This window comes from Engraulis encrasicolus, chromosome 12, assembly GCF_034702125.1.
Source record: "Engraulis encrasicolus isolate BLACKSEA-1 chromosome 12, IST_EnEncr_1.0, whole genome shotgun sequence".
NCBI lineage: Eukaryota > Metazoa > Chordata > Actinopteri > Clupeiformes > Engraulidae > Engraulis > Engraulis encrasicolus.
The window spans coordinates 9,352,326-9,373,565 of NC_085868.1; the positions used below are offsets into that span (position 1 = coordinate 9,352,326).

The 21,240-nt window shown below is 40.8% G+C and overlaps 2 protein-coding genes across 3 annotated transcripts; both read left to right on the forward strand.

The window, feature by feature from the left end:
- Positions 1–2,473: 2,473 nt before the first annotated feature.
- Positions 2,474–3,853, forward strand: LOC134460042 (CD209 antigen-like protein 2). Its single transcript, XM_063212523.1, has one exon. The coding sequence runs from the start codon at positions 2,475–2,477 to the stop codon at positions 3,252–3,254; it is 780 nt and encodes a 259-aa protein (XP_063068593.1). The 5' UTR covers position 2,474; the 3' UTR covers positions 3,255–3,853.
- A 4,664-nt stretch (positions 3,854–8,517) lies between these two features.
- On the forward strand, positions 8,518–18,309 carry nfkbiz (nuclear factor of kappa light polypeptide gene enhancer in B-cells inhibitor, zeta). 2 transcript variants are annotated; one of them, XM_063212525.1, is made up of 12 exons: positions 8,518–8,722; positions 8,845–8,954; positions 11,156–11,192; positions 11,273–11,370; positions 11,905–12,296; positions 12,464–12,569; positions 13,345–13,491; positions 14,229–14,292; positions 14,879–15,048; positions 15,397–15,507; positions 15,721–15,888; positions 17,355–18,309. In XM_063212525.1, the coding sequence occupies exons 1-12, from the start codon at positions 8,572–8,574 to the stop codon at positions 17,400–17,402; spliced, it is 1,602 nt and encodes a 533-aa protein (XP_063068595.1). In that variant the 5' UTR covers positions 8,518–8,571; the 3' UTR covers positions 17,403–18,309. The 2 variants fall into 2 exon arrangements, with proteins under 2 accessions (XP_063068595.1, XP_063068594.1); XM_063212524.1 differs by lacking the exon at positions 17,355–18,309 and having other exon boundaries at positions 15,721–15,972.
- The last annotated feature ends 2,931 nt before the right edge of the window (positions 18,310–21,240 follow it).

A 21,240-nucleotide genomic window follows, 5' to 3' on the forward strand; every position in this document is an offset into this window, starting at 1 on the left:
TTTTTTTCGTGAATACTTCACGAAAGGCGTGAGATAGGGCTCGCAGTAAATGGTGTAACAGCTATGTAATGCCATGTGCTAGTGTTGTAATTACACCACAAATGTACTTTTACTTTTAATTTTGACACCTCTGCCTATGTTCCCCGGGTCCTATGTTCCCCTGTCTTTGTATGGGACCAGGGAACTTAGGACCCTTTTTCTAAAAAAGGGTTCTATGTTGCCCGCGTTGCATGTTTCCGAGTTTTCAAATTGCGCCCTTCCCAAAACCATCCCTAAACCTAACCTGTCAGTAATGCAATGTTTCTGAGTTGTAAATTTGTGCCCTGACCAAAACTATCCCTAAACCTAATCTGTCAGAGGTGCAACAACAACCTGCGCTTTGCCATGCGGCAGCAGTCTACTTGGAAGCAGCGGGGAACATAGAACCCTTTTTTGAAAAAAGGGTCCTAAGTTCCAAGGTTGTGGGGAACATAGGACCCGGGGAACATAGGGATGACCCGCTGGTCACGGCACCTGTGTATCCTGGCTCTTCCTGTGCAGTCTCAATCGCAGCGACCCTACGAAATGGGAGCACAGGTACAATACCACTGTGCTCAGGTGTTGCCAATATCTTGATTACGGCACACCTTTGGTGTTGCGTTGTTTCAATAAACTTCTGAAATTCCTCTTGTCTGGATTTATTTTCATCTAGCGTTGCATTAAGTTTTCATCCAAATCTTGTTTGCTGGTTTTCTTCATGCCTGGGATCATAGGTGTGAACAGATAGGGACAAGGTGGTGCGAAAGCCCCTGCCCCTTTGCCCTCGTGGACAAAGAATGCCCTTTTTGAAAGTTATTTTTTGGAAGGTTTTTTTTTTGTCACAATTTGATTTAATTGAATGATTCATGATCAAAAGCACGTGACAACAATGCCCCGAAATACTGTATAGCCTCTTTAGCCTAGTAACACAGACAAAAAATCCTTATGCCTCCAACCCCCCCTTCAGTACCTGCCCTCCAAAATGTCTGTGTACGCCACTGCCTGAGGTGGTACAAGATGTGCATTTGTGGCAAGGAATAAGCTCCACCGCATCATCAAGTCTATCTTTGGTGTCTTGGACTGGTCAAGAATGTCCCTAATGTTTCTTGACCTTGAATGGGTAGATAATGATGGATCTCTGAACAGGGTTGAACATACAAGATCTGTGTGGAGAACATTCCAATGTTTTTTAATGATCTGAGTGATCTGACTGCTGAGGGGTGTAGGTGGTACAGCATATCAGAGAATGGTCTATCTTTTTCTCTGGTCAAAAAACCTGTGTGCTTGATTTACTTTGACCAGTGCCTGGTCCAATGTTTTCCTGCTGTAGCCTTTGTGCGAAAAATGTACACATTTTTCAGATTCAGTCTGGAAGCCATGATCATCACTATTGTTCAAAAAGCTGACTTTGTGGAGGTCATATTCCATGTTAAACTTAATTGTGTTGTGCAGGCAGTTGATATACAGCAGAATATAGTTCAGAAGATGTTCTGAGCCCTGCTATACAAATAAAAAAAGGATGCTGTTTGAAAAAGGTTATTGGAATAGATAGGGAGTTTGCGTTAGTTCTGCCAGGAAGACTCAAGTCACGCATGCATTTTGCGGAGCCAATCGGCGGTCGGCATTTCCTTTATAGTGACGTGTCTAACTCTCCCCTCTTGCTGGCCTAGGTGCGGCCAGTTCAAAATCTCCTCCTCCATCCCCACCACCACCAGGTTGGTCCAGTCTACCTGTCCGGGGGTTAAAGGTCCAGTTCCTGCTGCATGGCTCTGGCAGGCTCTACTGGATCCGCTGACGCAAGACCTGGGCCAATGATTGGACCTACGCCAAAGACTGTCTACCTTCTGCCAATTTCTATTGTCAATTATGTTAACATTAAATCGTTTAAAACTAATTCCTCTCTCTGAGTCTTTCTGGCTGAAATAACTTTCTTCCAACATGCCTAGAATGAGATTGGCAGGAGGAAAAACAGCACCCATAGCTACCCCCATTGTCTGCAGATAAAAGTTCTGACCAAAAAGAAAATAGTTCTACTCTACCCTCTACTCTTCTGCTGTTTTGACTTACGGCTACATGCCATGTACGTATGAATTGTGCTACACAAATTAAGTTATTATTATTATTATTATTATTATTATTATTATTATTATTAATCCCAATGATGGGATTAGTAAACGTTAGGTTACGTAAACTATTAGTAAACGTAATGACGTTAGTAGAAGTAATGACGTTACAAAAAAGCCTATCTTGCATCTTTGTAAAAGGAAAAAAGAGGAAAAAGGGAAGTGACAAATTCAAAGAAAAGGAAGTGCAAAGATGAACAGATGACTAATGCAGTAAAACTCAGTTCCTTAACCTTGTTCTTGAGCCGCTGTAGCCGGCGTGAACAAGACAAATGTCCTTATACAAGGACAGACTGCTTTCTTTTAACAAACTTCAGCCATTACAGACAGAAGATGACAGAAGACGGAATATACGCAAATGCTGATGATTTTCAGATGAGTTGTGAGGTTTCTGTGGGAAAAGAGAGCAATGTATACGCTAATATCAGGCCTGAAGATGCTGTAGTTTCCAAGCCCTCTGCGGCTGTGAGGGACTACTCCAGATGGGCTATTATGGGTCTGGGGCTGCTGTGTGTTCTACTGCTTGCACTCAGCATAGGTGTGAGTGTTCAATGCATGAAGGAGAGAGACCAGCTACAGGCTGAGAAACAGCAGCTGCTATCCAGCTACTTGGACATCAACATGGAGCGGGATCAGTTACAGACCAACAACACCAACCTGACCAGACAGGTGGACCAGCTACATGCCACCGAGATCGAGCTGCAAGACCGAATCTCTATATTGACAAAGCCATGTCCCTCAGGATGGGTCTATCACTTCAACACCAAATGCTACCGCTTCAATCCCAATCCCAAAAGTTGGTCTGAAAGCAGAGCACGCTGTCAAAGCCTTGGAGGAGACCTGGTGGTGATTAGCAGCAGGGAGGAGCAGGATTTCATTCATGGACTGGCTAGAGGGAAAAATGTTTGGATTGGCCTGATGAGGGTGAATGGAAAATGGAGATGGGTGAATGACGATGAAGCCTCCATCACTTTCTGGGGTGGCGGGCAACCCAATGATGTCGGAGAGGAATGTGTGGTGCTTAACTCAAGCGAAAACCCCTCACGCAACTGGCATGATTACCTTTGCGGGATAACGCATGCCGGTATCTGTCAGATTTCTGCTTACATGTAGACCTTTCTTCAAAAGAAACTGCACTATATGGACATTTTAATTGGTACAGTACATGCCTTATCAAATGTTAGCTTAAATGCTATTCCTTAATGTAGGCCTACCATTGAAGTCTTCAGCTGAAGCACTGTTCAACTCTGTGATTTTGACGACTCATTGTCATTTCCTTGCATAGTAGTTGAATCAGTTTTAAAGTTTTAAATTTAGATTAGATTAGATTCTTTATTGTCCCATAGGGATATTTGGTTTCACATCAGACTGTTCAGTTCCATCAGGTTAGATCTTGTAGTACACATCTCATTTGCTATACATAGGCTATAGACACAATTTTCACACATAGACACATAAACATCCTCAGACATTCACCACCTACAATACATATACACACACATATAGTCATATACACTTTTGAAGTCAGAATTGTTACTTGTTGGGAAGAATAAGGCAAGTGCGCTTTGAGGAGAGACCCGAGTAGGGTGGGGTGCAGTGGATGAGTCTGTCACTGGGGCCGGAAATACATTACAGATACTGAGGTGCACATTGACTTGTAGCCTTCATATGTAGAAATGAAAGTCTTTGTGATGGAGATGGTGTCTGTTTGTTTGGGCACACTGTAAAGGAAAATCAATCTATGAGACTCTTTTAACAATACTGAGGTCCAAAAAATGACATGTAGCTTTTCGAAGTGGAGGCTGAGAGTCTGTGTGACGGTGTCATTTTCTGTGTTTACTTGGAGATCAGTGTACACTGTAAATACCGTAGATAGGCTACCTATGAGAATGTTACAGATATGAGGTTCAAAAAATGACACATAGCCCTCGTTAGGGGAAACAGAGATTCTTTGTGGAGGGGATGTCACCTGTAGTGTAGATGGTGGCATGGGCAGATTTATATGAACTGGGGGTGACATAGTCGACAAAGCAGTAAAAGGTTAGGCTTACTCCTTTCACTTCCTTTTTACACCATCTAGTGGTCCTGTGTCTCCAGCAAAAGAAATCTGCTGCCTAGGATAACTTGAATATGTGAATCATGTCACAACCAACTTCCTGTAGCATTCCATGACGTGTGACACAGAGGGCGAGTGATGTTTCTCAAGATGGTGTTTCTCAAGCATGGCCACACGAGAGTGCAAAATAAAGATTGACCTTTGAATATCTTCCGCATTGACACTTAGACAGTGATACAATCTGATGAAGGTGTCATGAGTCATGGAAACGATGAACACAGAACGCTTTCTCGCAGAAAATACAAAAAGGGGGCTTTACCTTTGGCCCAGAAGTTAGCAGTTTTAGAAAAATATATATATGGGTCACTGACAGATAAGGGTTTGTACAATGAGACATTATAAAATGTTTCAATACATAATTCTAAAAAAATCCATAAGGATTTTTAAAATATATATAATTCTATAAAATATATATAATCTATATAATATATAATCTATAATTTGTATTTCTGTGTGTTTCATGCAATGACAAATAGCTTTTCAACTTTTCTTTACAAAATGAATGTCTCGTTGCCCCTAAAACGTGAAATGGCATAACGGCAATATCATGTGAAATATTGGGTATTTACTTTCAAATGCACAGAATAAAAGGGTGCTTGCCATTCCATAACTGGCAAAGAGATCACATTAATATTATTTCAGAACTGAATTTTATGTGATATTATTGTGTAGAAACAGACAAATGCTGAGCCATCTATGGCACTTTCTAAATTACTCTAGACAAAGCATTTTAAAACGAGAAAAAAAGTTGTCAGCACATTCAAATAGAGGACTGTAGCTTAGTCACTGCGAAATTTCCTGCAATACAAGAACATATTAATTGAAAATTATGGTTACATCAATTGACACAAGCCTGTAACCAGTCTGTATCAATTGATGCAACCAGTATTTCCCATATGACAATCTTGATTTTAGAGTCAGTTTCTTCTTTACAGTAACATTAACGCTAAATTTTGTGCATGTGAGGTTCTCTCTCAAATTTGCTAGTGTTGTGAAGTAGCAATATGATACACTGTACCACAAGTAACAAGTAGGTACACACACTGAAGGTAGCTGTCACTAAACCATCCAGGCATGTTAGGCAATTATTGTAATATTTTCCTTGTTCAAATAGGCCATGTTAATGTTTTTACCGTGCTCATGTGGCTCTCACTCATGCTGGGATTTTCGCCTGGAATCTTCCACCCAAAGGATGAATTCTGTTACATTACTTACACCGCAAGGGCTGTGTCGAATGAGAGCACAAATCATTTTTTAAAAACTGTATGCAACATGACAACAGAATAAGTCAAATGTAGACGGTATGGGTCACTATTGTCCCAATAGTAATGGTGGGGTGGCGTCCACGCCAATGTCTTATCCTATGTGTATCGCTCGGTGCGTAATTCCAAGAGCAGTATAATGAAAAGGAAGAAAGGAGTCGCACACTGGAGCTGAATGCAAGATCAAAAACTGTATTAAACAAAGCCGAAAAAAGTAAATAAAACCGACAGACAGGGGACAAACGTTTCGGGTCTAGCCCATCATCAGTGTTCCCAGTTTGATACAGTTTTTGATCTTGCATTCAGCTCCAGTGTGCGACTCCTTTCTTCCTTTTCACTATTGTCCCAAACAATTTAGATGGTGCACTATTAGAAGCCAGAGGGCTACAGATTTGGTGCTTGGGCCTGTGGTGGTGATGCTTACCTCAGAGGCAGACTGAGCTTCATAGATAGTGTGCTGCAGCACATTACACGTCAAAGGTTGAGGAGCCTTCTTAGAGATGGTGACGGAGCCAAGCAGCATGGCAGCACAGTGGCTTGTTCCGAGTGCAGGAGGAGGCCTACAGCATCATAGCCGAACAGGAATAACAGGTTTCTTCCGCAGTGTGATCAGAGAGATAGTCACGGATGGCCATGCCTCAACAAAAACATCACAGCGAAAGCTAGATGTTCTTTCCTGTTGTAGTCATATCTGGAAATTATATTTAGTAGTTACATAAATCAAATGATGGGAGACACGCATACCTACATCAGAACTGTAGGCTACCATGTGCAATGGAGTCAGCAATTAATAACAATCTATCCTGCCATCAAAATGTAAACATCTATGCTATTAAACATTACAATGTGTTCCAATAGCATCCCCTGAGATGATATTGATACTTTGAGGAAGCAGCATACCTAGACAAAACATTGTTGCAATGGTATATTGCCAAAAGTATTCACTAAGCTGCCTTGACTCACACATGGACTTAAGATTCCTAACCCATGGGGTTAAATATAATGTCTGGCCACCTTTTGTCACATCTATTCTTGCAACGCTGTCCACAAGATTGAGGAGTGTGTTTACAGGCAATAGGAATTTTCTACCATTTTTCCAAAAGTGCATCGGTGATGTTTGTCGAGGAGGCCTGGCTCTCAGTCGCAGCTCTAATTCATCTCAAAGGTGTTCTATCAAGTTCAGGTCAGGAATCTGTGTAGGCCAGTCGATTTCATCCACACCATACTTTGTCAGCCATGTCTTTATGGACCTTACTTTGCGCACTTGTGCACGGTCATGTTAGGAGAGGAAGGGACCCACTCCACACTGTTCCCACAGGGTTGGGAGCATGGAGTTCTCAAAAATGTTTTGGGATCCTGAAATATATTAGCATAGTAAACTAGCCCCACCCGCCAACGGCCAAAATTATTTTTTTGCCTGCGAGTGGGTCTAGCCTCAGACAATGCCCCGGGCCCTGAAACTGGCGGACCAATCACAATTCAGGAGATTTGATTTGACTCTTGGACGCAAAGTGAGCAGGGTTTTGAGCCTTGAGGGTCAGAGCGTTTGCCTGTAGGCACAGACACGGTTTGAAAAACAACAGGTTGTTCCCATCAACAGTCTTCCGATGTCTCATTGATCGGGGCCAGGCTAAATATTCACATTCTATCTCACATTTAGTCTGGCTTGCCAAGCTAGAAACATATAGCATTTCGTATCATCCTGAAGCAACTGAGGTGTGCAAAAGTGCCTGTTTGAACAGAGCACCCAAACACCTTGTGAGAATGTGCAAATATATATTTTTATTTTTTCATTTTCCCTAAGCCTTCATGACCTCTTCTTTTCTGAAAATATACACAAAGTTATAAGTTCTATGCTCTGTTATTTTACACCTTAACTATAGGGAGGGAAAGTAATCTCATCGCCCCCTGCTGGCAACGTTCCAACCCCCTGCAACAAATGAATGTTTTTTTTTTCTTTGAAAAATTACATCTCGGCCCTGACGACGAAGTAGAAGTAGTGGCAGTCATATTATGGGCATGTTGGCCCGTTTTATCGAATCAGGTGGTAAAATGTTCGGTTTTTCACTGATCTGAGCTGATTTTAATATTCTTTAAAAAGCTAATACAGAACTACACTGACTGGCATGTGTGGCTTGTTTACTCCATGTAATTAGCATAGCCAAATTAGCATAGCCAAACATGAGCCAGAGAGGTGGTTACTCGTCACCACAGAAGCCATCATATCTACTAGAGAATTTAGAACCATACCAAAATGATCGCGTGTATACATGTGTAATAAGAAGACAATGTGGAACTCATAGGATTACAAGAATGTGAAGATATGCGAAGAACTTGCGTTCGTTCGCGTTCATTTGTTTCTCTGTGTTGTCAACGAGGCGCGAAGCACAGCATGCTGGGAGCTGTAGTCCGTTTCCGACCAGATTGGCACAATTTCTATTTTTCTTAAAAGGGCAAAAAATGACTCAAGATTTTCACAGGTAGTAGTTCATGCTATTGTGTACGCTGAAAAATGTGTCTGGTGTTATAGTTCCAAGTCATATCTTTGTGGGATTTAAAAAAAAACTTGTCTATGGGAGTTTCAATAGGATCACCCTGGTGTTTGGAACGTAACCGCTAGGATCGCTGTTTTCCACTTTCCCTCCCAATAGAAGGCATCACCATTGACAGCAGTATCTTTTACACAGCTCCCTCTGGTGGTTTAAACAACAAAAATAAGTTGTAAACACATTGGCATTCAGGTGTAATGAGTGTGAAATGTAAATCGGAACTTACACTGAAATACAAACCAGTCTAATAAAAAAATAAGAGAGTTCAGTTCATTTGCACATTTTTTTGTTTCCATTAGCCAATCTATTTCTATATGTGAATGCCACATTTGAACGATGCAGCTCAACATTGTTTATGTAACTGTGACATCGTTAACTATTCCACTCCCTTTCGTGCGTGACTTTACCTGGCGTACAAGGAAGTACCTGAGTTAAATTCGGAGAGTACAGGCACCCCCTTGCACAAAAAACAAAGTTCTAGGCTACTGTTGAGTGTTGACAAAATGATACTCTATGACTACTCTGGTCTCTACGAACAACAGAATAATGACATAAATATTCAAGTGCATTCGTTTTACCCGCAGGTACCGACGCAGACCTTGGACCGTCGTCGTGTGTTAAATGAGGGCTTGGAGAAAATGCCACGGAAAATAGGTAGGTAGCCTAACCCTCGAAATCGGCCATGACATTGCGTAGGCTAATTGCCACCTCTTTGACTTTGTATTACAGTTGCTGTACATTATGCCTCAGAAACCAAGAATTGTTTCATATCATAGGCTATACAGATGGATTTGGGGCACGAGACCACGGCTATAAAGGAGTGCGTGTGAAGAACACAGTGAAGGAATTGATAAAGCAGCAGCGCGTGGAAGGCCCACAGTGCCAGGTAGGTGAAGTGATATTTTAAGTAACACGATTTAAGTGCGCGTTTTCTGTCAACAGTTTAATTAACTTTAATTAACTCAATTAACAGGTTTTGACTCTAGACTATTATTAACTCCGTTACGCATTCAGGGTAGGCTTAAAGGTCGATCGCTTCCCGAGTCCAAACCCAATAAAACAGTGACACAAGATGATAGGCCTACTTAACAACACTTTATTTCAAATTTGATATCATTATCTCCATAAAGAATATGTTGGGGATTTTATACAGGACCGTGGAAATAGGCCTATGCCAAGAACCTGACCAAGAAGTAATCCAGGTTATTAACCTCGTGGTAGCAGTAAATCATCTAATACTAGAGCCTAGAGTCCTTATCTTCTTAGTAAATAAATGACACATGTGGGCTATCTATTAGCAGATTTACCACTTCATTCAGGTTATTGTTTTCCCACTCTGTCTTTTTGTAACTGTATCAGACGCACTGTTAATGGCACAGAACAATTTTCTGCAAGGACAATAACCAATATCTATCTAACAACTATGCTACCATGTTCTTGGAATCCTCCCTACTTGGAATGATAATAATAATAATTAAGCACTCAGAGAGGGTCACTGACTCAATAACTCCTATAATACAAGATTGTTCAAGTCTTTCTGCCTTGTGGAGTCAGAAACTGGAATGTCAAAATTCTCCCCATCAGGCCATGGGGAAGAATCTTTCAAGAAATTCCTGGATCACCACCAACATTTAATCACTTGTTCATTTTGTCATTTCCAACAACTACAGACAGACAAAAAAAAAAACAATCCAATGCAGCCGAAAACATAACTAGCAAAGTCTTGCTGAGACAAGCCCACTTAATAATAACAAAAGCTACTATCTCTATACTAATAATAATAACAACGACAGTATGGCGGATATGTGCAAATATCACACCGTTCCCATTGCCAACAGTCAAACCGAACAAACAACATTCCAATCATATTGCAGCTTCGTGATCCACAGTTCTTGACTTGCAGTTATGGAAGTACTGCGCCTGTGGAGTGTCAAAATAACCCATGAGAAAAGTGGCTCTTGATTCACAAGAACTCACTAGACACACTTTTCTAATCAACTTTTAATCATTGACATGGATTTCAAGCGCCACTGGAATCTATGATGGCCAGTGTTCTAAAAGCTGCACTGTGCAGAATGTGTCTAGAATTTGGTACGGCAACTATGCTGCTCATTGAAACTGTGCTGCCTATTACCAAATTTGATCTTTTCATGAATATTTACTAAATAATAATATTTACTGGTATAACCAAAGTACAGTAAGTTTTGAAGCTGAAAATGTATATTTCTGGATATTCAAAATGGCGGACCATGGAGAAGATCCCCCTGTTCATGTATGAATAGTGCAATTTTCCCAGTCATAATGAATACATAGAATTTAGTGAAGTATTCATGAAAAAGGTAACATTTGTATATATAGGCAGCATGAATTCTGGAAATAAACCACAAAACATATTACACGTTGCACCTTTAAAGGGACACTGTGTGAGATTTTTAGTTGTTTATTTCCAGAATTCATGCTGCCCATTCACTAATGTTACCTTTTTCATGAATACTGACCACCACCATCAAAGTCTAAGTATTCATTATGACTGGAAAAATTTCACTTTTCATACATGAAAAGGGGGATCTTCTCCATGGGCCGCCATTTTGAATTTCCAAAAATAGCCATTTTTAGCTGCAAAAATGGCTGTACTTGGACCACACTAGAAAATATTTGTTTATTACTCAGTAAACTTTCATGTAAAGATCAAATTTGGCAATAGGCAACCCAGTTTCAATGAGCAGCATAGTTGCAGTACCTTTTTTGACCATTTTCTGCACAGTGTCCCTTTAAGGCGAACTAGGGCGAGTCCAAAAGCTCAATTTGGCAAGACCAGCGTCAGTTTGTTTGAAAATCTGATGGGAGGTTTTAGAATAATGTATTGAAAGTCCTAGTTGTTCAAACTCTTATTTGTCAATGTCAAATATGTGCCTGTGTTTCATTTTTATTTGTTGGGATACAACAACACAGAAGTTCAAAGATGTGAACTCAAAGATACTGCATTCCATTCAGTCAAATAGAAATACTGTAGTATTGCTCTACACATGCTATTTCATAACGTCAATGGTAATTGATTGAACAATGTGTCTTTTGATGGCTTCACAGTTCCTCCCAGGACAGGAAGCAGGAAGTGAATACCCAGGTATGTGTTATGTAGGATAATTGGATTTATACAAAGTGGTATTTTTCGACATGACATAATCATGTCCTTTGCTGTTTCAGTTTTGACATCCATCCTACAAGTAAGGAAAAGACCTTCTGTTGACTCCTTCAATCATATCCAGGCGAAAAGGCTGTGTACAAGCAACCACAACATACCGGTAAGGTGGCTAATGCTACTTTTCTTTTTCCTTCACTGTGTGCTTGTGTTTGTGCTGCTAACTCCTTACTTGGCGTCGGCGCCATACATATGGCATAAAAGTGTCAAAACAGTGTTATGACACAGTCATGAACGAGCCATAAACATAACATCGATGTCATAAACGTTTTATGGTCATGAAAAGTTGCAGCTGTCTTTACCATAACCGAATGTGACTTTATGACAACAGTCATACTATTTTTGACATGTTTGACAGTGTCAAGACACTGTTATGACACTGTCATGTCATGCTTATGACCCAAGTGTCAAGTAAACTGTTACCGTGTTTGTTTCCCCAAACAATAATGGAGGTTGGCATTAAACTAATCTTGTAAAATTGAGATTCGAAATGCAAAACAACTCCAGAATGATTATTTCCAGATTTTTAATTGTAAATCAATGACCCTTTTAATTTCCCTACGCCATTGAGTGTCTTACAATCAAAATAATGAATAATGAATAAGTCCAATGGAATGTATAATCTTTTGGTTTTTAGTCCCTGCAGAAAGAAGTCCAAGCATATGATGAGAACCCTGCGCTGCCTGAATTCATGACCAGCCGGCTCCATCGAGCCACTCTCTTTACTGGCACCGTGACGGTACAAGATCGAGGCCCACACCCTTCCACCCTGCCTAACCTTAACCTTAATACCCAAACCATGGCCACATTTTCCAGTTCTGACTCCCTCTTTGCTCCATGCTCTCAGCCACAAATGTTTGGCATGGCTTCATCATCTTCACCCAAGATCTTCCATTCGCAGTCACAAATAAGAAACAGCAGCAGTGTCACCCAGGGTTCCTTCCTTCAGTGGCAGATCCAGCAAGAGGAGGAGAAACTCGCTGACCTGACCAGTGACCAGTTAATCTTGCAGGATGGTGATGGAGACACGTAAGTGTATTTGAAATAGAATTGAAAATGAACTGACACAGACAGCAGTACATAGACTTCCAGATTGAAAAAAAACAACATCTGTGTAACTGCAAAGTGCAAGGTTACACATTTTAGCCACATAATAATCAAGCACGTATTATACTTATTATTCAATTCTCTCCCAGATACCTCCATATCGCTGTGGCACAGGGCAGGAGGGCATTTGCCTATGTGTTGGCGAAGAAAATGGCAGTGATGGGAGTGCTTGACATGAAAGAACACAACAACCAGGTGACACATTTACCTTTATTGCACTTTCTGTGTTCGACACTCGCTTCCAAAGTTGTTTATTTACCACTTGTGTGCCAACTAGTTGTCCAGGCACACTGGAACACTTGTGCAGGCTCTCTGAGTGGTCTAACTGTGTCTATGTAAATTTGAAGCGAAATTTGCCTTAAGCTGAAATACATTTTCACAAGGCCGGCCACGTCGCAGTGCATGCCGGCAACTTGAATTAAGAGCCTTATTAACCTGCAAAAATGTTGAATGGAAGTCAATAGGGCGAGTCGAGCTAAAATCCTGATTCGGTTTGACATGTGCTCAGGCAAGAAATGCTATTTTAGTTTTTGTGCTAGAATACTGTAGGTAATAGACCACAACATGCGCCTCACGTATTTGACGTGAACTGAGGCTAAAGGGGCGCAGCCAACCTGACCAGACATGCGACTTCTCTTGTCTAGTCCAAATAATTACATCATTTTGCATGCACACAACTCACAACATGCTTGTGAAGTAAAGCCAGCAACCATTAATGGTTATCTGAGGTACAGCATATGTTTGATTTAGGTGGAATGGTGAGGTGGATCAGGAAAATAGGTTTGCTCGGTCCATTACAGCCCAGTCAATTTTCTTCCAAGGCCCATGAGCCGACCGGAAGGGGTGGAGATTTAGGCATCCCATAAAAGTGCATAGTTTAAGCATATGGGAGAGAAGAGATGAACTGGCATTTCCAGTTGGCTAGTCAGGCATACTTTTCAGGCATGTAAGGTATGTTCTTTTTTTGCAGAGTGCACTACAAGTGAGTGTAGCAGCAAACCACCACCTCATCACTCAGGATCTGTTGGGTCTTGGGGCCCAGATGGACACAGTGGACTGCTGGGGCCGCTCTCCTCTACACGTGTGTGCCGAAAAGGGCCATATTCACACTCTAAAGGTATGTGCCTTAATGCAAACTTTCAATGACCATCCCCTCCAGACTAAAAACAAAGTTAAAGGGACACTGTGCAGGAAATGGTCAAAAAAGGTACTGCTATTGCCAAATTTGTGGTCCAAGTACAGTCATTTTTGCAGCTAAAAATGACTAATTTTGGAAATTCAAAATGGCGAACCACGAAGAAGATCCCCCTTTTCATGTATGAAAAGTGCAAATTTTCCAGTCATAGTGAATACTTAGAATTTGATGGTGGTGGTAAGTATTCATGAAAAAGGTAACATTAGTGAATGGGCAGCATGAATTCTGGAAATAAACAACTAAAAATCTCACACAGAAACAGATTACATGACGTACATTTTTAAAAGAATGTAGTATTCCATATCAATCTGCACTGGCTCAATCATTTTTTTGTATGACCAGTGCATGAAAAGAAATTGACAATAAAGCCGACTTGACTTGACCAACAACCTCCTTCACTGGATCACCGCTCTTCAAAGATCAACGTTTCCACTGTAACCCTTTAGGAGAAATCCTCCGTCTCACAACTCCATGCCCCTAGTGTTGTGGTGAATTGCTTTGTGGCATATACAGTAGACCTTGACAAATACAACGATTGTACCTCTTCTGACTTCCAACTTTTAAATTTAATTTTTACAATACAACTTTGAATCATAGCAAACATTGAAACATTGCCCACATGCAGCAGGATTGAAATGTAAGTTTCTGATTTTTTTTAGGTTATTCAAGAGTACATGCAAAGCTACAGCCACCAGATGGACGTAGACAACAAAAATTATGACGGTGAGTGATGATAATCCTCCACCATTTTTTACATACTAGCGCCTTGACTTGACAATGCAGCGGTTCCCAATCATTTGCTGCTGGGAACCCCTTTTGGACTCGAGATATTTTTCGTGACTCCCCCCGCCACCTCCCATTTTCCAAATGCAAAAACATATTTTTAGTTTTAAGTTTAAGTTTCAATATAGATAAATACATTTATTACTCATTTAAGTGAATTTAAGTGGTCATTTTATCCGCCCCCCTTCACATGAAATATGACATTTTGTAAGGGAATCTCAGGAAAGACATTTTCAGCACAACTAAGTTATATTCATGGGACCGAGAGAAAGTGGGGTCTGTTTTGAAGGTGGCTGCCTTCTATGTAGGCCTAGAGTGGGTTGATCCTGGTTTGCGTTCATACTTGTAGTACGGCCCTTGGAGGACTTCTACGGCCCTTGGAGGAATTTGAAGTGGCCCTTCGAATGGAAAAGGTTCCCCACCCCTGCCTTAAAGGTTCCTGACCCCCAGTTTGTGAACCAGTCCTAATGGACCTTGCCAGCAACCTGAAACTTCGATTGACCTCTTCTCTCCTCCGCCACCACAGGGCTGACTCCTCTGCACATTGCCGTCCTCTCTCACAATGCCACGATCCAGGATCTGCTGAACCACGTGGGTCCAGTTTCCCTGGAGACTATGCAATTGGAACAAAGGAGGAGGCAGCTGAAGGACTGTATCCAGACTCTGATGGACATGGGTGCATCCTGTGGGACACAGGTGAGGACATGCTGGTTCATGAGGATAATAACTAACATCTTCTAGCAGAGTAAGATAAATCAAGCCCATACCTTTCTGGGATCCATGTAATATCAGGTGAACACCCATTAAGGAGACCTTCGATTAGGAGACCTTTAGGAGAATTTAGGTTGAAAATAAATGGAGTTCAGCTTAGCGCTGTAGATGGAGGTATCGCACATCTTATGCAAGGCTGACAAATGTCAATTTTGCAGCAAAGCTCATCATTTGTACATGTAAATGCAAAGATTGAACAGACTGTTGTGCAGTGCCATACTGTATGTGCGTTCTTGAAAACTGATCTGTAATGATCACGGTCTCCTTCCCAAGGACACTAAAAGTGGACGGTCAGCCCTGCACATGGCGGCTGAGCAAGCCAACGTGGAGCTACTGCGCCTCTTCCTTGACCAGCCACAGTACCTGTCTTTTGTCAATCTGAAGGTGAGCCAAAATTGGTAATAAACTATTGTTTCCCAGTCAAAGGAAATCTCTGTATTTTACCCATACGTTTTACTGCATTTTGAGCTAGTCTGTTATGAATTTGTGAGAAGGATCTGTTTTATAGGTGAAAACAAAGCATTTTACATTCTGCAGAGAGTGTTTGCTAAATCCCTCCCTTTCTTTCCTCTGCCTATTTCTTTCATCTCAACACAGGCCTACAATGGGAACACAGCCCTGCACATGGCCAGTTCCCTATCTGGCCGCGTGACCCAGGTGGAGGCTGTGAGGATGCTGATGCGTAAAGGAGCCGACCCCAGTGCCAAGAACCTGGAGAATGAGCAACCTCTTCAGCTGGTTCCAGAGGGAGAGATGGGAGAACAGGTGAGGAGGGTTCACACTGTGTTGTACCTTATCTACACAACCGCTCAAAGGTTTTAGAACACCACACCTTATATACATGGGTTTCTTGTATACAAACATTACTGTCTGCGCACACAACTGAGAATCCCCCTGCAACCTCTGATTGTTTGGAAACTGTTCCAAAAATGTGCTCAAGTCGATCATCACTTCTTGTTGTTTTTGTTCATGCACCCCTAGTGTCTATCACCTACTGTAGTTGGCCAGGTCGTGCTACTCATCTAAAATTACACATTAGTGTGCGCTGTGGTAAGAAGGTTTTCTGTGCCGACCCCTTCCAGAGCATTGAGAATGTGCCAGGGGACATGCAGTGGGGTCACTATCTCCTGTGTTTGTGTATGGCAGCCTACATGCATGGCCCGCTATACCAGTTCTTTCTTGAGAAATGAGTCGTGATTCTATTCCAAAACGATTGTAGAAGGACATCTAAAGCCTACTGCATACAGTACGTACTGTAGAGACTATGTAAGCCTACACAGGGTCCCTCCATGCAATTGAACAAATCTCCAGACACTTGCATCTCAAAAAATGATTGTCCCTTAGACATCCAAGAGAAAGGATCACAGTCTCCTTTCCAAATTACAGGCCATTTTATATGAGGAAGGCAGTGTTGACCTCATTCAGCCATTGTTTCTCGGAAAATGTGCACAATAGCAGGAGAAATGCGTTCACAGTCAGGGTTGCGTCCTAACAGGTCACCTTTCACAGAAGTGTGGTTGACTTGGAGTCGCATGTGGTCTTTTGCTGTTCTATTTCCTTTATTTGTCAGCAATGTACTTAAAAATGAACGTCTGAAACCCACTTTAACCCACTGACTGCTATGGGCAGTCATGGGTGAGCGGTTAGGGCGCCAGAGGTTGCCAGTTCGACTCCCTACCCACCAGGTTGATGGGGTGAGTAATTGATCAGTGCTGTCCCCCATCCTCCTCCCATGACTGAGGTACCCTGAGCATGTTACCATCCCACCGCACTGCTCCCCATGGGGCGCCACTGAGGGCTGCCCCCATGCACGGGTGAGGCATAAATGCAATTTCGTTGTGTGCAGTGTGCAGTGTTCACTTGTGTGCTGTGGAGTGCTGTGTCACAATGACAATGGGAGTTGGAGTTTCCCAATGGGCTTTCTATCTTTTCTTCTTTTCTCTCTGATGCCACTAAGGCACCTTCAAAAACACCTGCTAAATGGGAAAAGGTGCTCTAAGCCTATAATAACCTAAATATCTCAGGCTCAGAAGCACATTAAAAACATGAAATAAGTTGCATTTAAAAGCGATTTTTTTCGTTTCAAATATTTACGAAACTTAAATTCAATGTTTAATTGTCTGTCTGTCTTCCCATGCGTATCATGTATTCTATGTTAGATGCATTCACTTTTTTCCCTACACTGTTGTCTGATTGTATCACCTAACAGCATTTTATGATTTCACTTGTAGGTCCGCAGTATCCTGAAAGGCCGTAATGCTTGGACAGTCCCTCTGTAGGTTCTTCAAACAACACTGTCAGTTAGACAGTCAAACATTTGTACAGAAACCATTTGCAAGGATATTGCAGATGTACGTTGTTTTTATGAAACAGACCAATTGTGTTTGCTACTATGTAGCAAAAACACTCGTGAAGTGTTGGGTATATATGAAGAGTTTCGTTGCAAAAAGACGCAGCCACCATTTTTGACTTCTATATTTTATTAACCTTTAAGAGTGTACCGTCACACCGGTGTGACGGGAATGTTTGGGCAGTGAAAGGTCTATAGAATTCTGGGTGTCATTCAATACAATTTGGAATTTTAGAATCTTGCATTGTTATAGAACGCATTCTTTTTATAGAATGTTCAAAAACCCACCCTCTTAAATGTCTGTTCAGAAGTCCCATCATCTACGTGTATGTGTGAATTCCTGCCATTCACCTAATTTGAGAACATGCTTTTCAGACCTATATAAAAAGCATTTTGCAATGCAATGCAATGGAATTTCCAATACAAAAATGTCAAAAATTGGCCAAAATGCTCCAAAATGGATACAGTATATGTCATTTTGCAACAAAGCTTTTCATATACATGATGCATATCGGGGCAGCCGTAGCCTAATGGATAGAGAGCTGACCTTAAAGGTGCACTGTGTAATATTTTAAGCATTTTCTTTCCAGAATTCATGCTACCCATTCACAAATGTTGTGAATGGGCAGCATTGTACCGCCATTTAATTCTACGTATTCATCATTACAGGGAAAATTGCACTTATCATACATGAAAAGGGGGATCTTCTCCATCTCCGCCATTTAGAATTTTTGACAATAGAAATTTTCAGCTGCACTATTAAATTATATTAATTTATTATTGAATACATATTCATGAAAAGATCAGATCTGGCAATAGGAAGCACAGTTTCAGTGAGCTGCATCTACTAGCATCTACTCTGACCACCATCCTTACACAGTGCACCTTTAAGTTCAGAGGGTTGCCGGTTCGAGTCCCACCCTTACCTCTCCGTACACCTCCATCCATGGCTGAAGTGCCCTTGAGCAAGGCACCTAACCCCACATTGCTCCAGGAACTGTAAATGTAAACTGTAAATATAAACTGTAAATAATTTTAAGTCGCTTTGGATAAAAGCGAAGCCAGCCAAGTGTAATGTAATGCCAAGTAAAAAGAACATGATGCCTATCACAGCCCTAGAAATTATAACGTTCTATCTGACATCCAGGGCCGGATTAGCACACAGGCTAGATATGGCTGCAGCCTAGGGGCCCACACCATCCAGGGGCCTGCTGATTGGTTAAAGTGAGGAAAACAATTTTGCAGAGTTGCATATGCAGTAATGAAAAAAGTATCTTGTGTTAATTCTCCCCCTAAATAATTAATAGCTCGGAACTATGACACTTTGTCATTTTGTCGTGATTTTTTTCCCCTGCCAGGGGCCTATGGCAACCTGTAGCCTAGGGGCCATCTAAATCCGGCCCTGTTGACATCATTATCAAAATGGACTTATTTACTTATTTAAATTACATTAGTGCTTATTAATATAATAGGGGGTGTATGCCTTTTTGTAGTTAAATCATAGTAACAAAAATGCTGTTGATACTTGTTACAAAGCTTTAAGTGCCCGACAGTGAAAACATGAAATGCAAATTAAACGGACCAGTCATGTTCCAGATTTGTATTATACCAATTGTAGCAACCTAGCCTGTGGGACAAAAAAATCTGGATCACCCTTTGCAGATTCATGGCTTTCAAAGTTTGCACATGTCAGCCACTTAAATGGAAATGTCACTATTTCAAAGCTCAAAGATCTTGGAAATAGTTGAAGAAAAAATTAATGTGTCTTCACCCCCCCTTAAAGCACAATGAATGCTCCCTGTAAATAGATCATTAAAATGTACATTTATTTTAAAATAACATGCCTCAACAAAATTAGAATAACAGCAAGTCTATTTTCACTCTAAACTATAGAACAACTTGAATGTTTAGTGTGTAATTATCCAAATGATGCTGTATGAGATGAGAAATAAAAAAAATCTTCCATACATGGGAAAATAAAAATATAACAATAATTTAAAAATGATTTAAAAAAAAAATGATGAGAGGGAGAGAGAGAGAGAGAGAGAGAGAGAGAGAGAGAGAGAGAGAGAGAGAGAGAGAGAGAGAGAGAGAGAGAGAGAGAGAGAGAGAGAGAGAGAGAGAGAGAGAGAGAAGCAAGCCTAAGGAGTGATTGACTGCTGCCTTCCTATTGCTCTCTCAATACTAGAGGTCTTGAATTTGTATACGAATTGTTGGCACTGGCACTGATTTGAAAATGAAACTAACTAGAAGTTAACTTGTAATTTTGGAGAGTAACCTTGAAAATGATCACGATAACTTATTTGGATAAAAAGGACATAAAAATAGTTCATGTCAGTGAAGGAGAGTGCCTTTGTGGAGAACCACTAATGTAGTTGTGGAATTCAAATTCAGCATTCTGTAATGGTCAAAGGCTGACCAACTATGTGGAAATTATAAGGTGGTGGGTATTATTGATTATTTAGGTGTTTGATGTTATTGTTTTTTCGGTGTCTATTCTAATATTGTTTTTGGTGACATACTTTATCTACTTATACTGTACCTTTAACATTATGGAAATATTCTCTGTGGAGTTTATGTGTATCCTGTAAAGCAGGGGTGTCAAACACAAGGCCCGGGGGCCGGATGCAGCATGGCAGATGGTTCAATCCATCCCCAGACTCATAGAAAGAAACTTAGAATGACAAAAAAGAAGTAAATCTCCAGCCCATTACAAAGTTGCTGCAGATCTCTGAGATTTCAGGTTTTCAATACTTCAGAGCAAACTTACGTTTCCTCGCTGTTTACAGTCAATGCTTATGATTTAACCACTGTCATCCACTTCCAGATGACTCGCAATCTGATTCCGATATCAAGTAGACATTCTTGATTACTTCACGTTACTGGTCTGGCCCAGTTAAGATGAAATTACTGTTATGTGGCCCCTGAGTTGAAATGAGTTTGACAGCCCTGCTGTAAAGTGTGTGTGTATATACATGTATACACTCTGTATGTATATACGATGGTGTGGTTATATGATTGCATTTTTGCCTTCAGCCATTTTAGACATTAAAGCAAGAAATATTAATTGTTTAAAATAAACAACTCAGGAAGTAGTGATCAGGTTTTAAAGGACAAGACCGTTTTTAGAATCAACAGTTATTTATAGGGTAAAATACTGTGTTCTACTCACCCGTGGTAGTTTTGTGTCATTTGAAGCAGTCCCAAAGACTGAAGGTTTGATGACGCCACTCTTCCAGTCAAGTAAATGCAGGCTCTAAAGACTTAATTCTTACATATTTTAATTATGATACAGTAACACTAATAGCATGCAGTCAATGTTTTTGGTATAAATAAGGGCCCGATTGCAAAAAATGGTCTTGTCTTTTAAATACATAAAAGTATAATAAGTCTAAGGAAAATATAATGAAAGCATAGGTATAAATTGTATAACTCTGTTGCTTAGCTAGGGAAAATCAATCATGTAACGTTCTGTCTATGCAACATTTTGGGTAGCACTTAACGCTGGTGACATGAGATGACACGCATGACATGAGTGTCTTAACAGTGTCGTAATACAGTCATGGACGTGTCATAAACATGATATCAATGCAATGATCATTTAATGACTGTTGACATTAAGTGACATTTGGTTTTGGTAAAGACAGCCCAAACAACTTTTCATGACCACAAAACATTTGACATTGACATAACGTTCATGACATGGGTATAACACTGGTGCCAAGTAAAGTGTAACCTATTTTTGTTAGGCCTACTAGTGTTTTCAT